This window comes from Dromaius novaehollandiae, chromosome 1 (genome assembly GCF_036370855.1).
Source record: "Dromaius novaehollandiae isolate bDroNov1 chromosome 1, bDroNov1.hap1, whole genome shotgun sequence".
NCBI classification, from domain to species: Eukaryota; Metazoa; Chordata; class Aves; order Casuariiformes; family Dromaiidae; genus Dromaius; species Dromaius novaehollandiae.
This window is the reverse complement of record NC_088098.1, coordinates 50,404,811-50,423,000: the sequence shown is the minus strand read 5'-3', so window position 1 is coordinate 50,423,000 and position 18,190 is coordinate 50,404,811. Positions and strand designations below refer to the sequence as shown.

Sequence of the window (18,190 nt, the reverse complement as noted above, 5' to 3'; positions counted from 1 at the left end):
TTAGTCCATCTGTTCTTTTTTTAATTTTAATTAAATAAGCCATATACAAAGTCCTAAATAAATATATAGCTGTGACAGATGTACCATATGCATCCATGTGGATAGCTCCATGTATTTATATATAGAGTATCATGGAAAGCTATTTACCAGATGCAGAGCAGACTACAGAATGATTCAACTCTGCAGACTCATTGCTCGTTGCCAGGGTGCAGTCCACACAACACGCGCGCCCACACACACACACACACACACACGCACGCATGCACGCTCACTCATTCCTGGAAAGGAGGGTGTCCGCCTTCCCTAGCTTGGATACTTGGGAAATGTTTGAGTTAATGCCACGAAAATGCTTGGGAGGAGCCAGAGCTCAAAGGCATGCAGGATTAGATCCCACCTGAGTATTGCAAGCAGCTGCACAAGAGATGTCTTGTCTGTAAGGATGCACAGCCGGAGGTGGGAGGAGGCAGGGAGAAGTGTTTGTGGGGTAGAGCAGGCACCTTGGGGGGCTCGGGGTGGGGGCTAGCATCTAGGAGTCAGTTAGGAGGGAGGCTGATGCTAGAGAGCAAATCAGAAAATGAAGGAAAATGGGTCAGGGGAAATAGCTGTAGAGGTTTTTGTGTCTTTAAATTTTCTTCACCCTCTCCATTGTGTTCTCTAGCTGCTGAATCTAAAAGGGGTTGGAAGTGAAAACAAAGAAGAAAAAAGGAATATTCTTTCCCTCTCTCTCCTACTGAGCTCTGGAGAAGAGCAAGGCAGGGTTGGGAGTGGGAGGCAAAAGAAGTAACATGCCTTCACTTGGCAGGATCATGGGCGTCCTTGATAGTACCTGAGATGTGCTCATAGGTGGGCAGGAGTGGAGACGTGTAGGGCTGATGCTCCTGCTCCTTCCCACTCTCCAGTCAGACATGGGCACAGCAGCAGCCACATGGGCTGATCAAAGCCGCGTCCTGGCTGAGGCAGAACAGGTCACTGCTCAGCCAATCTTCGTACTGCTCCAGCTCTGCAGCATTCCTGCTGAAAATAGGCCAGGCCAGGCCAGGCTCTTCCTAGGACATTCCCATATCAGAAGAGACGAGCTTCATCCCACAGGGAAACTGAGTGAGCAGGGTCAGGATTGCCCGCAGTGTCTGGAAGTCCTCTTCTAGGAATAAGGGAGCTACCAGGGTGCCTATGCAGAGCTGGGGGCAGGGGGAGTGGAGGAAGAGGACGCCTCCCCTTATCATCAGCATCAACAGTGTGGGGGTTGAGTCTGCCTCTCTTCTGCAGGATTGAGACACTTGTCACCATGTGGCCTGATCCCCAAGCCCCTGCTGACAGGCGCTTAGTCTCTTTGCTCCCTGAAGAGCGGCTACATGGGGCCTTTCCCACCAGTGTAGTCATGGTAAGGGCTGGTCTGGGCCTTAGGCCGAGGGATGGTAAAATCATTCTGGGGTTCGATGGCCTGAAAAAGAAGCAAAAACATCTTCACTTTTCAAAACTAGAGAAAAGTAATAGAATAAGATTAAGAAAAAACAGAGGGGAACTGAAACAGAACTGTAGGTTTCCTGAGAATGTGATTGATGGAGCTGTGGAAGAGGGTCTTGGCAGAACAAACCAATAATGGAGATGGTGTCTTCAGAGGACATGTGAGGACATGGCATGAGCTACTAGACCCAGCCAGGCTGTGATCTGAAGCAGCACTGGTGAAGGTACACCAGGACATGCAGCCCACTCGCTCTGGATCTGCACTACAATTTGTAGCAACTATTGATGGGAATACAGCCAGGGCATGGTCTGGGGAAAGGAGCATAGTCCACTGCAGGAACTGCACTCAAAGAGAGGACTTACTATGTGATGTTATGTCCAGAAATACTGAAAACCACAGCCGCAGATTTTGCTGTGGGCCCCTTTTGCCTCCCCATGTCACTGGACATGCCATGACTCCCTCCCCCCAGCCACAGGCACATGTCACGTCATTGTCTGGCTCTGGGCAAGGCATCCAACCCCCTCCACAGAGCCTTCTCTAGGCCCATCTAGTTTTGCCCCTATTCTTTCCTTTCCAGTCAACCCCTGAAGAATAGCCTACATCTTGTAAAAGAGATGAAGAAGAGCATGGATTTACCTTCATCTGAAATTGAGGAGAGTATGGGGAGTTGCTGGGATCTCCTTTGCCTCCTGAAGTACAAAACAAGACGGGAAAAGTTAGTGAGTTAGTGTTATATGGTAGCATGGAGACACCATGTAACGGGAGACTCAAAGGGCCTGCAGCTACCTTAGCAGCTGCTTTTAGACTGACCAAAAACTATGCAACCTGCAGGCAGCTATGGGTTGAAATCCACAGGTGACTTTCTTACTAAATATTTCCTTATGAAAGCAGGAATGAATGGTATTGTAAAAAGTAGGACAGGTGACCTTGGATTATAGACCATCTCCTATTGTCTTCCAGTTATTGTCCTATTCATGGCCAAATCTGTCCCACTTCCATCACAAGACCCCCTTTGCGGTGTTCCTAAATCTTTTCTCTGCTGTTCTTTTAGAAACCTGAAGGTCTGACTCCAGGGGACAAATGTGCAGATTCACAGGGAGTGTGAGCACACCTCCTAACCATAGCCTTGGGAAGCTTCAATAGGTAAACCATTTTGCCTTCTCAAAGTAGGAATGAGACTCATACAGAAAAGTAAGTCCTCTTGACTCCTTTTTGGGTGATGGGTCTATTTTTAAATGTATAATGGAAACCAGTTCAGAACTGGAAGAAATATTCTCCAAGCTATAATCTGGAGAGGTCTCAAGTGTCGAAATGTTGGTAAAAGACAAACAAAAAACTCTATTGAATTTTTATCCAGACTTCCCAGACATTGCAGAGTAACAAAGAATGTTGTCTCTGCCCTGACACCCAGTAAATCTCTTACTCACTCCTTCCTCCCACATATTTATGGCTTTTGCCTTTGCCTTGGTTCTTACTCTTTTCCCTCTTTGATTGGGGGATTCTTATTCACTTGCACTTCTTCATCATGCTGAAACTTTTCCTTTTCCTACCTTTAAATTGTTCATCATCTTTAAATCTTTTCTTATAGCCCTGCTACCCCTTTCAGCTCATGCATGCATGCTTAGGGCTGGGAGACAGAGCAGTCAATCACTTCATCATACCTTGCAGAATTTCATCTTGGGTGTAGGCATGATTGTCCACTCCAGAGGTCTGCTTTATGAATCCAGGATGGCAGAAATCATTTTCTGCAGGGTAGTCTTCCAGCTTGAGAGGGGCAGTGAGGAAACAAATTTCAGGGACCACGTACATTATCAGGAAGATCCATCCATTGGACACCAGAGCAATGGCCACGACAGGATCATTCCAGCTAGATCTGTTTAAAATTACGTTGCCTCTTAGGAGCATAGTGATCCACACCACCCAAATGGCAATGGAGAACAGGACAGTAACAAAGATGTGTGCCCCATGCCTCTTCCAGCTTTTATATGACCCACAAAATGTGAACATGGAAACCAGGAAAGTCAGAGCTATCAAGAAGAGCACATAGATTAGAAGCATGACAAAGTCCTTGTTGGTCTTCTCTGCAGACATACTCAGAAATATATCTCTCTGGTTTACTAGCATAGTGACTAGGTACTCAATGCTGATCACAACTTGCACCAGAGAAAAGGCAACAATGAGGAGCAGCAACACCAGCCAGGAGAAGGGCTTCCTTCCTTTCACTAGTTTGTTGAGGTTGCAGGCATGGGTGAGGAGACAGGAGAAGCAGAGAGCGAAGAGGACTCCAAATAGGAAGAAGCGTGTGGGGCGAGTACTGTCATTGAGTTTAATGATGAAGGCAAAAGTGAGACCAAAAATGCCGAGCGTGCCTAAGAGGAAGAAGAAATAGATGGAGATCATGTGCCGCTTGCTGTTGTCTTGGATTTTACAGATGAGGAAGAAGAGTGAGCAGATGAGGAAAATGGTGACGATGACCCCAGCTGCAGCCAGCGATTCCAGGACAATGCCCCAGGCCTGCTCCACATCACAAAGCAGGTAGTAGTCAGCATTGATGCTGCCGCAGCCTTGGGGAGGTGACGTCGTCGTCATTCTTGTGCCTTCTCAAATTACCTCCCAGGGATATGTTTCCCAAAAGCTGCAGAAGAAGAAAGACACACACTGTTGTATCAACCACCTGAGCACTGCAGCTGCAGGAGAGGAAGGACAGATGTCCACCCCCACTTCACTGGGCAGGTAGACTACGGTGGTAAGGACAGGGGGGCTATGGGAGAAAAGCTGCCCCCCTGTTTGGACTCCCTCGCAGGGGCAGGCCAGGCCCCTCAGCAGGCAGCGATTCACCTTATAAGTCCTTTGCACAGACCCTGGATTGTGCAATGTCGAGGAGCATGGGGAGAGGCAGAAGGAGAGGCTCTTTCGCAGGTGTTACCTTGGTACCCTGAAGCACAGAGACTGAGCTGCCTTGTCACTTTTGTCCCAGGTGATACAAGAGCAGATGTTAGTCATAAGACAGTTTAAGCTCTTTTGGCATATTCAAACAATGTTGGTACCTTGTACCAGTGAGGTTCAGAGATGAGCAATAGAGAACAGGAAGCTCTTTTCTGCATTTCTTTGCTCTGTTACTTTCTCTGAAACACTCTTGGCTTTGGTTTATGGGTAAGAGTGAAGGGAAACTTTAACTGCCTTTAACCTGCAAATAATTGTCCTGGATGCCTCCAGCATAGATCTTCTCACTCCAAATTAAATAGCAGATATAAGCCACCAACTGTAAGCCCCAAACCCATATTTCTCCTTCTTCAAGATAGGACAGCAATAAGAACTATCTCAAAGATCTCAGTCCCCTCCCAAAACTATTACCCTGGCTGGAGACCTGACAGATGTCAGAGCTAGTGCTGGCGTTGCATGAGAAGTAAACAGTAAGTTACTGCTTGAAGATCTGCCATCTATCAGTCAAGGAAGGACAAGGTCTCTAACACAGCTTGCATGTCCCTGCTGTCTTCTCACAAGGAGTTCAGTGTTGTCTGAGTAAGGCTGGTCTGAGCCTGTCTTGCCAGAGGGGTGAAAGGGCTGTTTAGGTGAGCTTTGCCCATCACCAAGTGGAATTAAGTTGTCTGCTTCCTCTGGTGCTTGAAGCATATGCAGAAACCACTGCACTGGGATGCTGGGCATTTTGTGGCCCACTGTGCAGACACTGAGCAAGTTTAGATCCTGGGGGCTAGGTACTGCTTTCTTGGTGCCAAAACTGGTCAGTGAAATGCAGGTTTCTACAATCTGTCAGAATAGGAGCTTAGATACAATATGGACATGAAAAAATGGGAAGAATCTGGCCTTAATTGTGACCCGCGTAGGAAAACCAAAGATCTTCTCTTCTGACACATAAAGAAAATTAGCTGATCTTGCAAAAGCCAATTTTTGCTTCTCTCTGTGCCATTTACCTTGACTTTCCCCCCCTCCAGAACAACATACTGTAATTATGAGGGTAGTTCTGAAACCCTTACCATGGATTTTAGGGAGGGGAGATTGAGTCTTCAATAAATGGTAGATGACCTAATCAACGAATGAGCAAGGGAAGGGGGGAAATATCACTGACTTACACTCAGTCCCGCATATGACTTGATGTGACCTGCTTGTGAATGGTGCAGTGTATCTCCACCTAGTAACCTCACTTTTTCAAAGGAGATGTGGAGTTCTTCAAAAAGTTGCCTGCCATAAAATGCAAAGTATGCAAACATGCAGGTACTCTGGAATCTTGTGGAGAGAATGGAAAAAGTAAATAATGCTTGGGGGAGTTTTGATGAATCATCATTCACAAAACTTTGGGGATTTATGATCACTTGCACAAATAGTTGAGTGTTATCCAGACATCTGTGAGTAATGAATAATAGTCTCTGAAAATCCAGAGAGCAAATGCTACACTTCTATCTACAGAAAGTTACTGTTATCAGATTAGTTTACCTGTTCACAAGCTCTGGCAGATAAAGAGTTGTGCCCACTGTCTGGGCAGCTGGAGAGCCAAGAGAGCCTGCATGAGACCCCAGGCCAGCACTGAATGCACCCACAGCATTAGGTCCTGACTGGTGCTTACCGCAAGTGAAACTTGCCACACAAGCAGCTGTCACAACGCTTGGAACAGACAGGATAGTAAAAATCTCATTATCTTGGAGCGGTGGGCCACTTGCTCTGTTTTTTACTCCCTTTTCTTTTTTCTCCCGTGGTGGATGTGCTACTAGGCAAGAAGAACCTGTGCCCTGTCTCCTTGCTCAGTGATGCCTCCCAGAAGCTGAGTCTGCCCATCTAATACCTACACCAGTGTCCAGGATTTTCAAGGGGCTCTGCAGCCTGTGCAAGGTAGCTTGTGCTGCAGTAGCTTCACTACCTTCTGGTCCACTGGGTCTACATTACACCTTACCCCAAAACATGGTTCTGGCAGTAGTGCTGAGTCTTTTCCCTCTGGTCTGAACCTCCTTTCTCACTGGTAGTCATGCATAAAATATGCCAATCCAGACACAAATTTCAAATCATTTCCCTAGGAGGGTCTGTCATAACTCCCCAGCCTCCAGCTGGCAGTCCCAAGTTATAATTTGGGGTAGGAAGCAGTCTCTGGATTTGCCATGGTGCCCCATGCCCCCTGCTCTCCTATCTTTTGGCGCCACAGTCCTGCATGCCCATCCCATGCCAGCTGGACGATGCTGATCTCTCCTGGATCCTGTAAGATGTTTCCTGGAATTACCTTCCTGGGTCCTGCCCGGAGCCTGCGGTCCCAAGAAGGCTGTGGCTGGAAGAGGCAAATTCCCAGTGCTCCAGTAACAGTCACCTCCGCTCTTGTCACCACGGCGGAGCAGCAGCTCTGCACTCACGCTCCTCAGGAGCTTTAAAAGCTGGATGGCTGGGGAGGTGTGGCTGAGCACGCCTATTCCAGTTCCACTGGACTGCCCTGCCGACACTGTTGTGAAAATACAGTCCCCGTGCCAGGAAGTGAAGTAAGACCCCCTGACGTCAGCAGGGCAGTCACCGCTGCATCAGGGTGGGGATGGAGCCTCTGTCTGCCCCAACCCTGCGACTGAACTGAGTGCAGCTTAGCCAAGCGGCTGATAAGGTGCTCTTCTGGTCGAGTCCTGGCACCCGTGGGTGGAGGCTATGAATATCAGCGTGTTTCCTCCCGGCTCCGAGCCCTTTGCCTCTCTGCATACTTTCTTGCCAGGTAACTGCCTGCTGAGGAAGGTGGAAGTGGAGGAAGTCTTGGGAAGCAAATTGTCCCGCAGCTTCTGGAGGGATAGCAGCTGCAAGCCCAGGCCCATGAGATAGAGGAAAGCAGGGGCTCTTGCTGGGAGCTGTGTCTATATGCAGAGACGTTTCTTGCCTTCTCTCCTCACTCATTGCTCCATCCATGCCAGTGGGAGCCATGTGCTCCTTTCCTGAAAAGCACAGTTTCTTTTTCCTGGTTGCTAGTTCTGCCCTTGCCCTGCTCTTTGATGGCACAATCCTGTCTGCTCGCTGGCACTGAGTCACTTTGTCTGGACTGCTGGCCCAAATGGCTAATGAATGAAGGCAGTGACAAATCCCCCTTGCTCTACATTGTGCCTCTGGCCTGACACACCTATCAGTGCAATCTTATCCAAAGCGAGAGGAATCTTCAATGCCTTCATGACTTCATCTGCTTAATTCAGATGTTGCTCACTGAGAATATTTTATTATTGTGAGTACAGGGGCTAACATGAGAGCCCACTCATGCCAAGCACTAAGGCCCTACCCACAGCCTCTAAATTTGGAAAGCCCTCTCGCCCCATGGAGGATGTTCTCCTTCCCGACACAGGGAGAGTAGCTGTACAATCACATGCTGAGTTCTGACTACCAGCAGTTATCCCATCCATATGTTAATTTTTTTTTTTTTTTTTTTGGTTTGTAGGCCCCTGGTTTATTTCAGGTGCTGATCGCTTTTGAATGTCACATGTGGAGATAACCATGAAACACACATAAATGTGCTTTTCTTAGTCCTCTTTTGCACATTTCCTACAAATACACAAGGGACTCTGGGGCCATGTGGCTCACTAAGTGAAAGTGAATGCTCAGGTCAATCACTGGGATTGGGCCGTGCTGAGCCCCAGGACAATTCCTCACATCCCTCATACTTCCATTTCAGTGTAAAAACCTGAGGCTTTTTAGGAAAGGACATATTAGGTTTCTTTACTGTAAACTGATCTTTAAAGTTGAGTTTACACTAAACTAAACTTTAAAGTAGCTCCCAGGTTTGGTGAGCCAGCCAAGAAAGAGGCAGCTGTGAAAAATGAGAGGAAGAAAGGACTTTAGCACGAGCTCAGCAGGGTTAAACTGGTCTAGAAAGAAAGCCCAAGAACATTTCAAAGGTCACCGGTCACCCACCAGCCCATTTGCATCTTGTCAGAGCACATTACAAACCACCATCCACGTCTCTATACTTACATAGGTACAAAAACCCTATGAAAGGCAGCGTGTCAAGTTATATCAGTTTTTTGGAGAAAAAGAAAAAGAAAAGATAAGAAGATTAACACTGACATTTTCCAGAATCCTTGAGAAATCCCTAAGTCAGTCATGAAACACTCCCTGTACTTTCAAGACATTAATACATGGGGCTGTATTTTTAAAAAAACATCCCAAGTAACCTAGAAGCCCAAGCTCTGCTGACTCACGATAGCCAGAAAAAGGGTGCCCATGGCCTTCCAGCTGTGCCAAGGGGGGTGGAGAAACATTGCTGGTCTACATGAGCAAGTGCAAACAACACAATTGTCACACTGGAAGGGTGAGATGACTGTCACCTTACTTTAGGGATGGGATGTAACTTGCAGATGGAGACATCTAAATTTAGATGTCTGCAGGTTATCATCTAAATGTGAGCTAAATGTGTGTCTGAGCTCCCATAATAGCCAGAGGGCCGTAAGGAGTGGCCTAGCTGATAGGACGCAGGTGACTATTTCTGTAAGTACTGAAATGCTCCTGGGTGTGGTTGGCTGAACCGCCTGGGGCCTTAGTTCAGTGGCTCGTACATCAGCACCTAGTGTTATTTAAGATGCCACAGGATATCCTGCCTGGTTTCCAGTGGCTGCTCTGGGAGCACATGGATCTACCATACCTCCTGTGTCAGACCTGACAGCCCTGTGCAGATATCTTGGATATCCTTGAGCATCTTGAATAGCTCTAGAGGCTTTTGTATGAGCAAATGCATTGTGTTCTGGCTCTCCAGCTGAGATGCCCAGCTTATATACAGGCACCTAGATGTAGATGTCTGTCATGTGGGCTCCATTCTGGTGCATAAGCATAAGCGAATAGCCCATTCAAGCCGCCCTAGGGTTACTGAGACATCAGCACAGGGCTGACATATTGCATACAAGAGCCGTGGGAGACTGTCCCTCTGGAGCATCAGCTCACGCTGAAGAGCCCAAGGGATCTCAGATGGTCCTAGGCACCTATGTGTGGGCAAATGAACTGAACCCTATGTGTCTACAGAGCAGACATCTTCATCTGAGCCAGTTGTCCAGACTCCCACAATAGTCAGTGGAGAGAAAGAGGCACTTCCCAGGGGAGTTTCAGTTGACTTAATCAGGATGAACCCGTAGCATGCCTAAGAAGTCCCTGTTCTCTCCATCAGCAATAAAGGGAGATAAGGTAATTAATTCAGATACAGATCTCTATATTTGTCTCTGAATTGCATGGCAAGTCTCCAAAATCTTTGCAACACAATCCAGTAGCAAAACGCTGCTAATGTTGGCAGGTCCTTGAGAGGAGGCTGTTGGTAGCAAAATGGCTTGCTTTGGCCATACTATAGTCCTGGACAGGCAAGCTAGCTGCTGGTGAGTGGGAAGGAGCAGCAGATACTGCAGACAAGGAGAGGAAGGGATGGTGGTGGGAAATGACCCTTTGGGCAGCATGTGCCCATGCTTCCACTTCCCATCCTTGGATGGCAGGAGGAGGAGAGCTGGGCTCTCACTCTGTCTTGGCTTCACTCCTTTCTCCTGCTCTTCTCCTTCTCACTGCAGGCATCACCAAGCCCTGCACCCTCATCATTGGGGTGCCAATGTTCAATGCTGCCGATGGTGTGAAGGAGCCAGTCCTGCTCCACTGGCTGCAGTGTTGCAGGACTGTATCGCCATCAAAGGGCAGAGCACTGCAATCCCTTTCAGCTCAGCCAAGTCCGGAGCAAAGAGCATGTCTGAGAGGTTCAGAGAGTGAGTTCCTATCTTTTATTAAACTAACTGATAAAGTAAGTAGATGCCTGGGGAGAGATGGTGCTTAGCACTCTAGAATGTGTCTAGATAATGTGTTTATTTCTGGTCAGTGGTATTGGCTGCATCTTGCATATGTTTGTGTCATTGCTTCTGCTTAGCTACCTGTACAATACATCAGCATCAAGGAAACCACCTCGCTTGTTGAAAGATCCCCTTGCCAGCACTTATCACAGTCATACTGAGCTAACATTATAGCAGTCTCCATGCTGTGCAGCCCCTTCGATTTCCTTCTCTCCTGGTGCCCCTTCCCATTCCTGGGAGAGGCAGGGTCTTGTCTCTGAATTCCCTGTCCTCTGGATCTGAAAGTTAGTCCAGAGACTACCAAAAACCCCATCTAAGGAGTCAAATCCTTTTCCTTGGGAATAAAACATGTGGCACCAAAAAATGAATGTTTTCTAGAAGTTTCCAGAAAAATCTCATGCAGACGTCCTTAAGAGTTTCCATTTGACTCTGCAGCTATCAGCTCTTCTAAATTGCATGCTGTGTTCCCTGCCATTTTCAGTCTCAGGAACAAAATAAGCATTTTCAGTATGTAACAGCGATGTGATTCTTTGCCAGGGAGCGTTGATTGCTTCTGACTCTCAGACAAGCTTTCTTCTTTGAATAAGTAGGTTTTGGTCAGCCCCTTTCTTCTTTTGGCTTCTAAATGCCCAGATTCCTCACTCAGGGAGTTCATCTACTGGAATGGGGAGAGATTTGGGCAGGAAAAAGGCAAGGAGACCTGTTAAAATATTCAGACCTGCACTACTGAGTATGTCATATAAGCAGACTTCCAAGCCTGTGAATTATCTGCCTGAGCATCCCTAACTGGTGAGATGACACCACTTCTGGAAATGTAATAGCAACAGACTGCCTGGTTCTCTGCTGGGAATACAGCACTCTGCTACATTACAAAAGGGATGATTTTGTTATGTAATCACAGGTGCTCACAGCCTAGTACCTGGAAATCCAGGAGTAACGGATGGCTCCTGGAGCACCTGAAGGAAACTGCTCTCACTCCATGGCTTAGACTTGCTCCCTACCCTACAAGGTCAGTTGTTGCATTATCTTTCATACTCCACAAGTGTGGAAGCCTAAGCAAGATGGGGAAGAAATAAGTGGAGAGAAATGAAGAGTATCTGTGGTTGTGATCATTTTGGCTAGGAAGAGCTTTCTCATATAACGGGACTGGTGGCAAAGTCCTCAATGACTGTGAGCAAGTTCAATGAAAATTAGATTTATCCCTTCCTTTTGGACTTTCAGTCACAGGCAGATGAATGTTTCACTGATGACAACCAAGTCATTCCTGTAGATGGATTTTGCTGGAGGCATCCTCTGCCCCCCACTTACCAAGGGAGCTAAGAAGGCTCCCGTTGTCCTTTATCCCATTAGCCCTCTCTGCCTGTGTGCCGGTACCACATGTTCCAAAAGCAGCTAAGCTGCAATGGTATGGACGCATGGGTGGGTATTGTAGTGCACATACGTTTGGGGAGAAATGCATAACTCTAAGGGAACAGGATCTGTAAACATATCAGCTCAGGAGGATGTGGCTGATACTCCCCGGAAGGAAGACAAGCTAAGGGGGACCCATAAAAACCTGTGCTTTCCCTTTCCCCAAAAGGCTGATTCTGAGGCTGGGGAAATCATTTAGGAGGGAGGGGATGTTTGGCCACATCCTTAGCTGGTGCAGCCTGACAGGACCTCAGCAAAGCACTCCAAGAGGAGATGGTGTTTGATTTGTTGTGTGCCAGCCCTCATTCTTTGTGTACCCTTGCCTGGCATTTTATGCTGTTCCCTTTGGTATTCCTTCCCCACCACACTTTGAGTACTTTTCCTTTTCCACTCCACATTGGTGGGAAGAGATAACTGGCTGAGATGCTCACTGAGAGGCAATCAGGGCCTCTCCAACATGGATGGCTGTTGGTAATAGATCTTCTGAAATAGGTAATCTGCCTTGAAGTTTGACACCTATTTGTCCTGCTGGCAGTGTCTTGAATAAGAAGTTGTGCAGAGCACTGCTTCTGCACAAGAAGCATTCCTGGGAATCAAGCTGCACATGAAGCCTTTGCTCAATGATACAGAAAATCCTGTTTTAGAAAATCCTGGTAGCAGAACAAACACTACTGCAATGTCACAATGCAAAGCTGAGATCTAACATGAATCACTCCGTTTTATCAGAAAGCAAGTGTTGATAGATGTTTTCTTTTAATCAGCAAGCTTCATGTTGGTACTGATCTTGTCTGTCTGCACACAGCCAGCACAAAATCTGGTGTAAACTCTGTATCATGTGTCTTGGCTCCATTATCAGAAACACAATTGCATTTGCACTTTTGATCTGAATCAGATGCATCCTATTGACTGATACAGCTCTGCACAAACCTGCTATCGATCACAGAATGACAGCCTGGAACCAGCCAGCTATTTGGGTCCATGTGTGTTATCCAGCCAAGGCTAATCATTAATCAAGTGCGGTGATTTCCCTGGGAGGAAATAGGGGGTGGGGAAGAAAGAAATATATGACAAAGAATGTAAGATAAGGTGGAGAATAATTGTGTTTGCAGTCCATTGCCCCTGAAGATTTCCTTGCAGTCATTTCTGAATTACTGTCTGTGCTCCAGCGTGGAGGTGAGTGTGCCATCTCGCAAGCGACCCTTTTGAGGTTGCATAGCATATCCCAGCTTGTGTGCTTGTTTCTTTGCTCTTCCCCTATGGCTCTAGGTACATCCCCTTGCCCAGTTCAAGGAAGTCTTCCAGCAAACTTCTGTATTTTAAATGTAGCTTCTCTGCAGCAGGGAACAAGGCTTCCCAGACCATGACTTTCTCTCTGATGAAGGGAGGGAGTCCTGATGCTAGAGCAGGTCCCCACCTCTGGGTGCTAGAAGTCTCAGTGTCATCCCCTCAGAGCTGCAGAGCTGCTGAGGAGCGACGTAGGCCCATGGACAACCCATGACGGCTTCAGGGAAACTTTACCAAGGGACCTGATAACAAGCAAGGCTTTGGTGCCATCCCCAGTGCAAAATATCTTATTGTGGCCTGGGGAGGAGGACTTTCTCTTCTGTTTAGTTTAGTCTTCTAGAGCATGTGGCACTGGGATGGCAAAGCCTAGATGGGTGAAGGAGGGAGCTCCTAGCACTGCTTTGTTCCACAGACACAGCTGGCTCCCAGCAGCTAGGTGCATTTTAGCCTGTGGGTCCTCTTGTTCTGAGGGGAGCTGGTCTGTATTCCTCTGGGCTTGAGCTGGAGGCTGTTGGCAGTGCCATGACAGTGTTGACCCAGCAGAAACGCCAGTGAAAAATAGTTGCCAGGTTACACATGTAAATAGATTATAAAGCCAATGCCTCAGTTCTGCTTCCTAATTCATCCAGAGTAAAATTCATTGCTTGAGTCACAGGATGAGAGGGCACAGTATATGGCCATAAAGCACCTAAGATGTGTCTCAGGGCAGGTCAAACACTCATGTGTCAGGAGGCGTCAGGGAAACCCTAGCTTAGCCTATACTGCAGTCCTTCCTCAGCACAGTACGTGTACAAAAGGGGCCCATGCAGCTTCGCAGGCAAGCAGAGAGCTGGGACAGAGAGGAAACCAGAGCATGTGTTTCTCTGTCTGTGTGTGCAGGCATGCATGCACATGCACACACAAGTGTATGTACTTGGAAGGGAGGGATGAGGAAGGGGATTTCAGGAAACAGCAGCCCTCTCTCTTTCCCTATCCCTTCCTCCCCCCATTAGCTCCAGCTGACTTAGTGCAGAGCTACCCATCCCGTTGGTGGGGTTGCAGTCACACGTCTGTACGTCCCCTCCCTATACACTGTCCTGGCCCTGGGGCTGCTTGGCCACCTGTGCATTTTGTTGCATGCTCAGACTTGGCACTGGGTGCCGCAAGCCTTTGCTCTGATGTAGGTCTCCCCGTGCCACCTGCTAGCAGTAGCTGTCCCAGAAGGGGATGCTCAGTAACTGCAGGGAGTGGAGCTCACAGGATAAGCCTGTGGCAAGACAGAGGAAGAATCTGATTAAATGAGGGATCAACATAGTCAGGGTAGGTCTAGAGCCACACTTCCAGGGTGTGCAAAACACGTTTTCACTCAAGTCTTGGAGACTCCCCCTCCCTTTGGCAACTCAGGAGTCAGGTGGGAGGCGAGTGACTTGCTCTGAAGGCAGCAGCAGCCTGGAAGCACCTTGGTTTCTGGCACAAGCCACCCTCTTGGGGGCCTGGTACTCCTCAGCTGTACACAGATGGACCCTATAGAACATGGGCAGCAGGTCCCATCATGGCACGATGGGTGCGGGTCATGGCCCACGATGTTTGTGCTGGGTGGAGGTCATGGAGCCTGCTGGGCGATAGTGCCTGGCACCCCCAGGTTAAAAGGCAGCACAATGCTGCGTGCCTTCCTTTCACTTGGCACATTCAGACGCAAAGATTTCACTCCTGCCACTGCTCCTTCCGTCAAGCTGTAGTTAAAGCCAGCGGATTGCTTTTCTGACCTCCAGGATACCATAGGCACGCCAGTATCCCCAAACGGTGCCTTGCTAGAGGCCTGAAACTGGAGTTCAGTGCTTTACTCCTCCCTCCAGAATCCTTTCTTGAATGATCTTCCTCATTCAACAAAATTCACCTCCCCCCTCCCCCCCAAGCCCCCAGTATTTGCCAGGAGTGATCAGCTGTTGTGTCAACATGAGGGTCTTTGAGACCTCTCCTGTCCTACCTGCTAATCACAACTGATGCCTTATGAGACTTCTAAACCTCCTAGTAGCACTGGTGACATTAGGCTCCCCAAGGGACATAGCAAGGTTTGTTTTATGCATGCCTGCTGTTCATCTTAGTTAAATAGTATAAAAATCTACGATGTAATGGTACACATCCAAATTGCTGTACTTGGGGGAGATGAGAGAGGGAAACAGTGCTCTATTGTATCTGCTTAACAGAGGCAGAAATGCAATTGGGTGTGTTTGAGAGGCCTGATAACATTCCTGCTCTAAATGCTTGCTTCTGTAAAATGATGCCTTTCATTGCAGTTACCAGCTAATCTTGGTGGGCATAAAACCACACACAAACACGCAAACTTGCGCACGAGCACGCACACACAACAGCTTGGCCACACCCAGCCTCGCACCACCTGCAGTACTTTTGCCTCTCTGTTGTAATACATATTAAAAACAGATACAAATGTAGGATTTGCAAAGTGCAAGGGTGCTGTTGCTGAAAACGGTAGCCAGGCAGACTAAGACAGAGGGCAAATGTGTGCCAGGAGTGCCACCGAAAATAGATTCCCCTAAAAAAATCAACATGGGGTATTTAGCACATGCTCCACTCTGACAGGACCTGCTTATTTGCTTTCTGAAGCCAGGTCTAAAAGAGTTGCATTCTTTAAATGCCGCTAAGTTCAGTGGATGCACTTTGTAAAGATGAAGCACTTAAAGCCATAGATTTGAATCCTAGCCAGACGGATTAAGTATTCGAGAACTGAAGCTGAGGCCCTAATGTAATCCATTTCATTATTCCCCCTTTAATTCCATTATAAGAAAGAGTGGAGATCTCAAGGGGAGAGCTAACTGGAAAGTGCAGTCTGTGCATAAAATTCCTACTCTTATTGTCCTAAGTTTTATGATAAAGGCAATGAAAAAATAACTTTTAGCATATAGCCTTTTAGCATATAGCATATAGTTATACACAGATGAACACACACACATCCTCCTTCATTCCTTTAATCAAAAAGCCATCATGCCATCAAAAGTTCAAATGGAAATTTCCACTGCTGATTCAGACTAGCTGCTAGGACTCGAAGTGCCTCCTGAGCTGCTGCTGGGATCGTTTCTGTTTCACCTCAAGCTTTTGTTTAACTTCCCCTCTGCTTTCAGATAACCCTGTGGGGCTGCCTGGCTGGTTGCGTTCTCCTGTCTCGCTTAGGGGTCGCTAAAGATCTTGTGTTGTAAGCATGCTGGGTTTACATGGATGAAAACAACGAGCAATAGCAGGTTAGAAAAGAACGTTACGCTGCTGAATGTAAAATGAAAACTGTCATACTCCAGGAACTACCACTCTGTATGTTGTGCCCGAGGCCAGTGAAGGAAAACAGGGAAATGTCCAAACTACACAGAAAAAAAGGGCTGCTTGCCAAGTCTCCGGCCTTGGTTATTTTTCCTCCAGCTTTCCTAACCAGACAGGAACTCCCCTAACCCAGGGGGGAAGAATGTCAGTACTCAGCTGTTAGTAGCAAAACAGGTAGGATGTGTTGGCTGCAAGGTTTAAAGAGCTTCCGCTTTGTAGCGTAGAAAGAGAGAGGGCACATGCTAGTGGATTTTGGTCCAATTTGGACTAATAACTTCAAGTAAAGAACACCCCTTAAGCTAGAAACTACCTTTTTGTACTCCTTTCCTCCCACCACCCTTGCTGACGGATGGGCAGGACCACAGAGCTCTGCCCAGGAGACTCGCTAGCCCCGGGGCCCACTGCTGTCTCTAGAGCCAGCAGCCCTGGGCTGTTTTGATTAGTAAACAGACATGACACCTCTAAGTGACAGCCATGTCGCAGGGGAAGATTTAATGAATGTTTAATTGCTAATTAACCTCCTCAGAAATGTAAGCGCATCTCCAGCTAATGATACTGGAGACAAGCGGCAGGAGCAGCCCGGGGAAGCAGTGGAGAGGAGGGACGTCTCTGGCGGTATGTGTGAAGCGGGCAAAGGGAAGCTGCAGCCGCCCCACAAGTACTGTGACATTGCCTGGTTATCCCTTCCTCCTTCACTATTAACAGCAGTAACGACCAGCCAACCCGCACAGGAGCCGCTCTCCTGGAAAGAGCTGTAAAATGCTTTTCCAAGGATTCCTAGTCTAGAAGGGACCTTACCTCTGGGGTAAAACCTAGCAGCTGCTGGGCACCAGGAGGTGCCGCCCCACTTCAGGGAGCACACAATACCCCATCTCTGGGACCTGCAGTGAGGGTTTGTTTTCTTAGACAGAAAATTCATTTTCTTTCTGTTTAGGTTTTGAAAGGCAAAACGAATCATTATAAATTGTGGCTCTGACCTACTTGGCACACGACATACCCCATCATGTGTGGGATGAGCTAAGGTATATTCTGCAAAAAAAAAGGGCTGGGCTGTATTTGAATGAAGGGATTTCATATATATCATGGATTTGAACCAGTTTAGCACTGATCTCCAAGGGCTTTACCAAATTACAGGGACACAGTGTACGTAAGGGGAGAAGTTACCATACAATTTTATATTACATAGGGTTAGATCCTGGACAGTACTCTGGGTTGGATCAGCTGAAGGAATTTCTCCATCTCCATTAGCAGCCCTGTGATATAATTTTAGGCTTTCATAGCTCTCTGCAACCCTATCAGCCAGTCAGTGGTAATAGTTAGCTTTCCTCCAGCATAAACTTGCACAGTTGATTTGAAGCTTTGTTGAAATGCAGCTGTACTAGGCCAACTTCAGGTCTCAGCTAAACCCAAATAAAAATGAAATTCAGCCTAAAATGATTCACCTCTCTCATCAGCAGCATGTCTTTACTACAGGTAAAGGAAAAGGAAAGAGACAATCCGTGCATGTGATCATACCAAACAAACCACACATTTTTGGATATATTACATGACAGTCGGACTTCTTTATCAATCCCAGCGTCTGTTGCAGTCTTGTTGCAGTCCAAAAATGTTTCCTATTACATAACACTTGATAATCCCCAATCTCCGGAGTGGTTAATCTAGACGATAACATGCTTAAAATCTCTGCTGGCCAATTGAAATCTAACTTTCCCAGCTACTCATTTATAATCACCAAGCACAGAACAGGTGCTACTGAGTCTGTTAGTGGTTAGGACATATCCTGAGCTTCCAGGAAAACACAAAATTGATAGGTTTGTCATAAATCTAACCAAGGTCCTCTTTACACACCAAATAGATTTAAGACTAACAAAATTAATGAGTTCAAAGAGGTTGATGAATATAAATTAACATTCTCTTCCTAACAAGCAGCCCTACGTTATTAAGC

The 18,190-nt window shown here is 47.2% G+C and overlaps 1 protein-coding gene across 1 annotated transcript; it reads right to left on the bottom strand.

The window, feature by feature from the left end:
- Positions 1-6,889, bottom strand: LOC112983436 (retinoic acid-induced protein 3-like). Its single transcript, XM_026100550.2, has 4 exons — positions 6,693-6,889; positions 3,127-4,100; positions 2,102-2,154; positions 1-1,441 (listed from the first exon to the last, which is right to left on the bottom strand). The coding sequence occupies exons 2-4, from the start codon at positions 4,052-4,054 to the stop codon at positions 1,349-1,351; spliced, it is 1,074 nt and encodes a 357-aa protein (XP_025956335.1). The 5' UTR covers positions 4,055-4,100; positions 6,693-6,889; the 3' UTR covers positions 1-1,348.
- Between the last annotated feature and the right edge of the window lie 11,301 nt (positions 6,890-18,190).